The following is a 10,050-nucleotide window of genomic DNA, read 5'->3' as shown; positions in this document are numbered from 1 at the left end:
AAAATGTGGAGTGTTTGTAAAGAAATGTGTACAATTCCTACAATTTCTATCAGATATTTTTGTTCAAACCTTCAAATTAAACGTTACAATCTGCACTTGAATTCTGTTGTAGAGATTTCATTTCAAATCCAATGTGGTGGCATGCAGAGCCCAACTCGCGAAAATTGTGTCACTGTCCAAATATTTCTGGACCTAACTGTATGAACAGGATGGGGGTATATGAACAGGATGGGAGTATATGAGCAGGATGGATGGGGGAATATGAGCAGGATGGATGGAGGAATATGAGCAGGATGGGGGTATATGAACAGGATGGGAGTATATGAGCAGGATGGGGGTATATGAACAGGATGGGGGTATATGAGCAGGATGGATGGGTGAATATGAGCAGGATGGATGGGGGGTATACCAATAGGATGGGGGTATATCAATAGGATTGGGGTATATGAACAGGACGGGGTATATGAACAGGATGGGGTATATGAACAGGATGGGAGTATATGAGCAGGATGGGGGTATATGAGCAGGATGGGGGTTTATAGCAGGATCATATACAAGGCAGGAGGATCATTACCAGGATGGGGTACCTTAGTAGAGAATTTGGGGACATTACCCCCATAACAGTGTCAGCAGCAGATCCTCGCCCCATATCAGTGTGTCATGACCACATTTTTTGCTTAAAGTTTTATTTTCCCATTTTCCTCCTCTAAAACCAGGGTGCGTCTTATAGTCCGGTGCGTCTTATAGACCAAAAAATACGGTGTATATATATATATATATATATATATATATATATATATAAATAATCAGCAGACACAGGAGGCTTACATTACACTTCCAAACTGCTCTACCGTGTCGTTCTCTGCATTCCCTCGGATGAGACTTGCTTCTCTACCATGGGATGCGCAGACAGCAGCACTCACAGCTTTCATAACAGACAGAAATAAAATATATCTTTTTCAAAAGGCCTAGTATATTCCCAAGCTCATGGGAAGAAAACTATGCATTTGCATATGGAATCTGTTGCTATGAACCCAGAATATGTGGGTGGTTTAAAGGTTACGTTCACATGGGATACAAATGCAGCAGCTTTTTATTCCGGATTTTCAGAATGAAATCTGAAATCTATAGCTGGTCAATTTGTGCTGTGGATGCATCTGGCTGCATCATTTTCAGAAAGAAAAAAAAAAAGGCCACCAAAAACAGATAATTGCTAAGTGTAGCATATACCCTTAATCATGTTCACTGGGTTTCTTAGCATTATGTGCTATTTTTTTTAAAGTCTCTCAAATGCAGACACAGAATAAGAAATGAGGCTGATCATTACATCACAATACATTTTCTTTAGATGTTATCAATAGTTTTCATAAATATTACAATCTATAATTAAAGGCAAAGTTTGCCATGTGCTCCAGAATATTCATGGTGTAATGTTTTAACACTTTCCCAATGAGAAAGAATTGTTCTGAAACTAGTTCCCAACAAACAGAGGCTTCTTCCATTAGTTGTGCACCAACATCTGATGAGTAAAAGTAAATCTGGTGCATAAGAACATCACATGTTTGCAAGAAATCGGTGGGAGGCCCTAAAAAACATGCCACCATCAAGCCAACAAGGAGAAGACAAACAACAGCTACTCCTCGAAAAGAGAATGAAAATTTCGGTTTTCGTCTTTCCGGCTTTGCTGATGCGTCCTGTGGCAAACACAGCTTATCCACATCTCCTAGTTTTATATTATCCCACATATGAGTATCAAAACTTTTCATGTAGGACAAGACGGTGACATCAGAGGTTGAAGTTAATGGAGCCTTGAGAACATCAACTTTTTGTCTAAATTCTTCTATCTGCTGGAGGAATAAAAGTGGATCACAGATATCCTTAAAATTTTTGGCAATGACACAAGCCCTTTTCTGCTCGTTAATAATGGTGTTGAGCTTATTGATTTCAGGGTCGTAAGCCTGCAAGACCTCAAGCCTCATAGTCTCAAAGTCTGAGAGGATTTCATTTTTCTTCTGTTCCAGTAATTCCTGCAATTTTTTAAAATAATCCTTTACTCTGTCCGAGTCTGTGGTCAGCAAATGAAGAGTGTTCCTCTTGTTAGTCTCTAGGGTTTCCAGTCGAGCAGTCACGTCTTTGCATTGAATTTCCTCAAAACTCTGAAAAAAGAAGTCAAACGAACTTTTTTCCTGCTTGTAGGCCTCATCGATGGAGGAGAAGACATGATCTTTGTGATTGCCATTAGTGGCACAAAACCCACAGATCAACTTCAGGTCTGTAGAGCAGAAGATGTTGAGAGGTTGTCCAGTGTGCACCTTACACACCAGTGTCTTTGGAGATGCCTTCATCTTATTGTACTTCTCCACTATTCCTTTCAATAAGTAATTCACTTGAGGACTATTCACATCCATTGTGGAAATTTCTTTTCGGCACGTTGGACATTTGAACGTTGGTCTCCATATCTGTCTGGAACTTCCCTCAAGCACACCTTCCAGGCATTTTTTACAGAAATTATGGGCACAAGGTAAAACCCGAGGATCATCATAAAGGCTGCAGCAGATGGGGCATGTCAGCTCTTCTTCCAGTACCTCCATCACATCCTAAAGAAAACACAAAGTCAACAATGAAAACATCTGCGGACTTATAATAACAAAGACAACTCCTAAGAGTCACATTGGGAACGTCTTATCGTGCCTGTTCCTCTTCGTAACTCCTTAGGCTGTAACCCTTATTAAGTATTTTTAACTCTTTCCTATCTGTTACTTTATTTGCCCTTGTGCTCTTAGGCCATCTAGATGTGAAAAAGCCAGGACATCACTATTTATGTAGTACATATAGTGAAATGAGCGCCCTCCTACAGTTTAAAAGGGTTGTCTTCTACTTTGACATTGATGGTCTATCCTTAGGATAGGTCATCTATGTCTAATCAACCGGGGTCTGACACCTCGCACCACCACCGATCAGCTGTTTTCGGTCCTGGTGGCGGCAGCAGGCAGCCAGAAATAATCAGTTCTGGAGCTGCTCCGTCTTCTGATAGAGGCCGTGACCAGGTACTGCACATCCGCCTCCTATTGATTAGAACTGGAGGTGGATATGCAGTTCCTGACTGCGGCTACTATCAGAAGACAGAGCAGAGTCGGAACTGAGCATTTACGGCTGACTGCTGCCGCCACCGGGTACGGGAACAGCTGATCGGCGGGGGTGCAGGGTGTCGGACCCCGGTTGATCCGACATTGATTACCTATCTTAAGGATAGGCCATCAATGTCAAAGTAGTGGAAATCCCCTTTAATTCAGCTGGTGAACACAGCAAAAGAGCTTGTATCATTGTGATACCCTTCAGCTACTTTCATATTTCATTTCTTTTACATATCAACAGTATGCATCTGGAGTATTACCCAATATACACATTCAATGTGTCAGAAGGCCTTATTCACCCAGTGTAGTACCATTTCAGCATGTCAAGCCGGTATTTCTCATCGTACAGTTTTTTACTGTTCAGGTAAACTCGGTTTACTATGTTTTTCTAATCAGAGGGAAGCTACATAAAATAAATTATATTGTATGGCAAAACCTATGGCCCCGTATTCCCCCCTATGACTATACAAAATGATACATTGGGAAATTCTCCAGAAGTATACCTGCAACCTTCAAGGTGATTCTTTACAGTTAGAGCATGCAGGTTGTGGGATGTCTTACCACAAGAGGTAGTAACAACAGACATTATAGCAGCATTTAAAAGACCCATACATTTGTATTGTTAATTTTGTTCAGACACATGGATCAATATCGGGCACGTCTCCACAATTGTAGTCTGCAAAAAATCATGAATATGTTAAAATCCTCGTAGACTTTCAGAAGTATGAGTAGCACGCGAAAGAGAAAAACTGACTGTGTAAATGAGCCCTTAGGCTCATATATATTTACAGCAAAAAGCAAAATAAATTAGTATAGGAAAGCTTTCCTTTGGCTCAGTAGTGGGAAACACATCTTCCCCAGGTGCTCTTAAATACCTAATTTTTTAGTACCCAAAATCATATAGTATTGAACAGATACAGTATATCACAAAAGTGAGTACACACCTCACATTTTTTAAAACATTTTATTATATCTTTTCATGGGACAACACTGAAGATATGACACTGATACAATGTAAAGTGTATAACTGTAAACTATAACATAAGTATAACTTGTATAACTGTAAATTTGAAATGCCCTAACTCAACATACAGTCATTAATGACTAATTCGTTGCTAACAAAAGTGAGTACATCCCTAAGTGAAAATGGCCAAATAATGCCCAAAGTGTCAATATTTTGTGTGTCCGCCATTATTTTTAAGCCTAACCTCTTACCTCTCTTGGACTTGGAGTTCAATAAACGTCACAGGAGCCACTGGAATTTTCTTCCTTCCTTCTTGATGACATCACAGAGCTGGTGGATGTTAGAAACTTTGTGGTAGGGCATTCCACAGTCTGACTGCTCTAACTGTAAAGAACCCTTTCCTATTTAGCTGCCGGAATCACCTTTCTTCCACTAGTAATGTGTGCCCCCTGGTCCTTTTTTTTATCCTCAGCGAATTCTTTGCCATGAGGAGCCATGTTAAACTTCCAATGACCAGTATGAGAATGTCTGAGCGATAACACGAAATGAACTGGTGGAGGAAGGTTGAACTAGATGGACCTAGGTCTTTTTTCAACCTAAGTAACTATGTAACTATGTAACACAACTGCTCCCCATTCACACCTGAGACCTTTTAACACCAATGAGTGAAATGTCACCAGGGGGAAAACAATGGCTAATTGGACACAATTTAGCCATTTTGCCTAAAGGCTACTTTACACGCTGCGATATCGGTCCCGATATCGCTAGCGTGGGTACCCGCCCCCATCTGTTATGCGACACGGGCAAATCGCTGCCCGTGCCGCACAGCATCGCACAGACCCGTCACACATACTTACCTGCTCGGCGACGTCGCTGTGACCGGCGAACCACCTCCTTTCTAAGGGGGCGGTCCGTGCGGCGTCACAGCGACGTCACTGAGCGGCCGGCCAATAGAAGCGGAGGGGCGGAGATGAGTGGCCGGAACATCCCGCCCACCTCCTTCCTTCCTCATAGCGGCCGGGAGGCAGGTAAGGAGAGGTTCCTTGTTCCTGCGGTGTCACACGGAGCGATGTGCTGCCGCAGGAGCGACGAACTACATCGTTACTGCTGCAGTAACGATAATCGAGAATGGACCCCCATGTCACCGATGAGCGATTTTGCACGTTTTTGCAACGATGCAAAATCGCTCATCGGTGTCACACGCAGCAACATCGCTAATGCGGCCGGATGTGCGTCACCAATTCCGTGACCCCAATAACTCCGCATTAGCGATGTCGCAGCGTGTAAAGCCCCCTTTAGGGGTGTACTCACTTTTATTGCCAGCGGTTTAGACATTAATGATGGCTGTGTGTTGAGTTATGTAGAAGGCACCAAATTTACACTGTTATACAAGCTGTACACTGACTACTGTACATTGTATCAAAGTGTCATCTTCAGTGTTGTCCCAAGAAATGATATAAAACATTTACATAAATGTAAGGGGTGTACTCACTTTTGTGGCATACTGTATATTCATCGGTTCAAAATAAACAAATATGCCAAGTAAACAATACTAGCTATCTTCTTTTAAAGTAAATAGGAGCTTATAATCTTTATATGTTAATACAAAAGAAACAAAGACATACTCTGCCAGTAAACTGCTGCAGGTGATATAAACCTGGCACACCTTCTATTGAGGTTTAGTCAAATGCAGGTAAGGTGGTAATGGAGGGTGTTAGCGGGGAAAGCTGGGTTAATCTGTAATATGAATAAAGGACCGAGAAGAAGGTTTGCAGACCAGTTAGGGAACAACAGAAAAGAGACACAGATATACAATCTAATACACTATTACCCACCCCAGTGTACCCTCCAGCTGTAGTGGAAACTTGTGCTTCCACAAAAGGGCCATGATGGACTGGGTAGCATTTGGGGGATGTGTGATTGCCATTACTATGCGGACTTCCTGGTTTCTACTTCACTGACACTCAGTTAGGCTGTAAGGACCATCTTGTGAGATGAGCATTGTCACTTTTCATTGTGTTCAGACAAAATAAAGGATGTTGTCACGAGGTATGTACGGACTAGGGGTTCCTAAACTGGCCCTCAGATTTGAGACCCTGCATTGTGTCCCTTATCTCGGAGGTAAGCTTGCTGGTAGTCAGGTTTGAGCCCCCAGCATGATCCTGACTCCTGTCCGAGCCCTGATCTTACTCCCCCCACCCTGGGAGCAGGCCAGAAACTAAAGGTACCATCAGACTAAGCAACATCGCTAGCAACATCGCTGCTGAGGCACAACTTGCTAGTGATGTTGCTTAGTGTGACATCCAGCAACAACCTGGCCCCTGCTGTGAGGTCGTTGGTTGTTGTTTAATGTCCTGGGCCATTTTTTAGTTGTTGCTCTCCCGCTGTGAAGCACACATCGCTGTGTGTGACAGCGACAGAGCAACAACTAAATGTGCAGGCAGCAGGAGCCGGCTTCTGCGGACGCTGGTAACCACGGTAAACAGCGGGTAACCAAGAAGCCCTTACCTTGGTTACCCGATATTTACCTTCGTTACCAGCGTCCGACGCTCTCAGCTGTCAGTGCCGGCTCCTGCTCTCTGCACACGTAGCCAGAGTACCCGTCGGGTAATTAACCCGATGTGTACTGTGGCTATGTGTGCAGGGAACAGGGAGCCGCCACTGACAGCGTGAGAGCGGCGGACGCTGGTAACGAAGGTAAATATCGGGTAACCAAGGGAAGGGCTTCTTGGTTACCCGATGTTTACCGTGGTTACCAGCGTCCGCAGAAGCCGGCTCCCTGCTGCCTGCACACGTAGCAGAGTACACATCAAGTAATTAACCCGATGTGTACTGTGGCTAGGAGTGCAGGGAGCCAGCGCTAAGCGGTGTGCGCTGGTAACCAAGGTAAATATCGGGTTGGTTACCCGATAGTTACCTTAGTTACCAAGCGCAGCATGCTTCCAAGTTTTCAAGAGTTCTATTACACAGAGCAGTGGTGATGCATTGTGCTGTATAGCAGACGCAAGCATACAATCACAGCTTCAAGTCCCCTAAAGTGACAAGTAAAAACAATAATAATAAAAAAAAATGTTTTTAAAAATGTGAAAAAAATTACAAAAAACATAAGTTCAAATCACTCCCCTTTTACCCCATTGAAAATTAAAAAATAAATACAAATTTGGTCTCGCTATGATCAAAAATATCCAATCTATCAAAATCTAAAACAAAATAGTCTAAAAAAAAATATACAGTATATACATATTTGGTATCTACGTACTTGTACTGACCTGGAGAATTATATTGCCTGGTCTGTTTTACTATATAGTGAACATGATAAATAAAAACCCATTGCGGAATTGCAATTTTTTTTGTCATTTCAATGGAGTTGGAATTTTTTCCCATTTTCCAGTAAAATATATGCCAGCATGAAGAATGGTGTCATTCAAAAGTACAACTCGTCAAGCAAAATTCAAGCCCTGATGTGGCTATTTTGTATTTAATAAAAAGTTGTGGTGCTTGGAAGAAGGGGAGGGAACAAAATATATAGAGAATGGCTATGGTTGAGACTAATGCCTGCTTTACACGAGTCGACCGATCGTGCAATTTCACGATCGATCGTACCCGCTCCCGTCTTTTGTGCGTCACGGGGAAATCGCTGCCCGTGTCGCACAAAGTCGTGAAACCCCCGTCACACACACACTTACCTGCTGAGCGACCTCGCTGTGGGCGGCGAACATCCTCTTCCTAAAGAAGGAGAGACATTCGGCGTCACAGCGATGTCAAACAGCCGCCGGCCAATAGAAGCGGAGGGGCGGAGATGAGCGGGACGTAAACATCCCGCCCACCTCCTTCCTTCCGCAGAGCTGCCGGGAGCTGCGGGTAAGCTGTGTTCATCATTCCCGGGGTGTCACACGGAGTGATGTGTGCTGCCCCGGGTACGATGAACAACTGGCGCCATGTTAATTAAACAATTTTTTAAAACTGAGCGGCGAGTACATGACTCACGATTTGTGAGCGATTCTGCGTCGCTCGGAGGTGTCACACGAGACAACGTCGTGAACGATGCCGGATGTGCGTCACGAAAACCGTGACCCCGACGATGAATCGCACGAAAGCTCGTCTCGTGTAAAGCACCCTTAAGGGCCACGTTGTGCGTGTTACCTGTACCTGTCTTGCACTGGTTATATATTTTTTATCCACTTACCTTCTTACTTTTATGCCTTTTTGTTCTATATAAATTTATTTAACGGATTCGTGCTGGTCCTATTTCTACTTTAGGAAACAAAATATAATGATAAAATGGAAAATCCCCATGGAGTGAAGAGGTTGGCCACCAGTTCAGATAAACAAGAACCTTTCTCAATAGGTGGTCTCCCAGACTTCAGACTGCTCTGTAATTACTTGAAGATTTCCCCTAAGAGAATGCCTAGCACCAGTGGCAGTGCCCTCAGTGCCACCAGCCCAGACATTAGCCCACACATTAGCCATACTGTTCCTGCTAATCATATTTCTGCTAATAAAATCATTAAATAAAACAATATGATGAACTGAGAGGTTCTTAATCATTAGATAGCACATGGCGCTCACCCACGACACTCCTTGAAGAAATCCCAGGCTCAGCTACATTCTGTGCACCCAGCATCACAGGTTGTGCCTGGGCTGGTGTTCTCCTACAATGTGTCCTCTTCCTGCTCTGTGTGGAAGGCGGGGAACATGCGATTTTTACTCCTCCTGCTCCTATTCTCTGGCACTGCCTCCATTGCTCATCACCCTGTGTGTTGCTGCAGCTCGGATGCTGATATGTTGCTGCCAGCTGCTCCCTCCTCCCTTCCATCTTTGCTCTGTGAATAAGTTGCTTCACAAGCTCCCCCATGGATACTGACACTTCCTCTTCTTCATCCTGAGAAAAAAGCTGCGTCACATCCCTGAGTACCAGAATTTATACCAGTTCCCGCTACAGTTGAAGCTTTCCTCATCCTTTTAGGACCCAAAATGCCCCCCACGCAGAGACCCAAGACTTCTCCAGCACCAGCTCATGCTCCGGGTCCAGCAGAGAAACCAACCACACAATATGACAGAAGATGGGGGGCACAGTCCTATGTTTTCTCCATTTAACAAAGGCTCTTACATTAGTCGGTCACCTTTGCATAACTATACAATAGGATAAAGAGTTGCACACCAGTCACAATGCATAGGGGAATGATGAAAAGCAGAACTGCTATGGGAATACTAGACTGAAAAATACAATGGACTATCTGAAAAAAATGAAAAACATGAAAATGGAATATGCATAACTGCTATGAATAATAGGAATATAAGAGACTAGAAGGTGGCCCGATTCTACGCATCGGGTATTCTAGAATTTACGTATTGTGTAGTTAATGTATGATTTTTGTTATATATATATATATATATATATATATATATATATATGTTGTTGTGTGTAGTTACCAAGTGTTTGTGTAGGGTCTGTACATGTTCTGGGTGTTGTCTGGGTGTGGCGGGGGGTGAGAGCGGTGTTGTGTGTGTGTTGCGTTGTTTGTGGAGCGCTGTGTGTCTGTAGCGTTGTGTGTGTGTGTGTGTCTTGCGCGGTTTGTGTGGGTGTGGTGTGTTTTGGGGGGAGGTATGTTTTGTGCAATGTGTGTGTGTTGCGTGATATGTGCGTATATTTATGTATTCCGCGGTGTTTGTGTGTTGGGTGTTGTGTGTGTGCAGCGTTGTCTGTGTGTGTGGGTGTCTGTGTATGGCGGTGTTTGTGGTTCCCAGTGTGTGTGTGGTGTGTGTGTGTGTGTGTGTGTGTTGGGGGGCGGTGTGCACCTCCCATCGTGCTCCATCCGCCATGCTGCGCACCCCCCATCGTGCTCCATCCGCCATGCTGCGCACTCCCAAACGTGCTCCATCCACCATGCTGCGCACTCCCAAACGTGCTCCATCCGCCATGCTGCGCACTCCCAAACGTGCTCCATCCGC

The 10,050-nt window shown here is 44.0% G+C and overlaps 1 protein-coding gene across 3 annotated transcripts; it reads right to left on the bottom strand.

Annotated features, from left to right (window-relative positions):
• Positions 1 to 327: 327 nt before the first annotated feature.
• Positions 328 to 8,982, bottom strand: TRIM13 (tripartite motif containing 13). 3 transcript variants are annotated; one of them, XM_075334570.1, is made up of 2 exons: positions 5,724 to 5,786; positions 328 to 2,597 (listed from the first exon to the last, which is right to left on the bottom strand). In XM_075334570.1, the coding sequence occupies exon 2, from the start codon at positions 2,589 to 2,591 to the stop codon at positions 1,374 to 1,376; it is 1,218 nt and encodes a 405-aa protein (XP_075190685.1). In that variant the 5' UTR covers positions 2,592 to 2,597; positions 5,724 to 5,786; the 3' UTR covers positions 328 to 1,373. The 3 variants fall into 3 exon arrangements, with proteins under 3 accessions (XP_075190685.1, XP_075190684.1, XP_075190683.1); XM_075334569.1 differs by lacking the exon at positions 5,724 to 5,786 and adding an exon at positions 4,350 to 4,416; XM_075334568.1 differs by lacking the exon at positions 5,724 to 5,786 and adding an exon at positions 8,668 to 8,982 and having other exon boundaries at positions 330 to 2,597.
• Between the last annotated feature and the right edge of the window lie 1,068 nt (positions 8,983 to 10,050).

The sequence above is a fragment of the Anomaloglossus baeobatrachus genome, chromosome 2 (genome assembly GCF_048569485.1).
Source record: "Anomaloglossus baeobatrachus isolate aAnoBae1 chromosome 2, aAnoBae1.hap1, whole genome shotgun sequence".
Lineage (NCBI taxonomy): Eukaryota > Metazoa > Chordata > Amphibia > Anura > Aromobatidae > Anomaloglossus > Anomaloglossus baeobatrachus.
The sequence above is the reverse complement of the archived record's forward strand: the minus strand, read 5'-3'. Positions and strand labels throughout refer to the sequence as shown.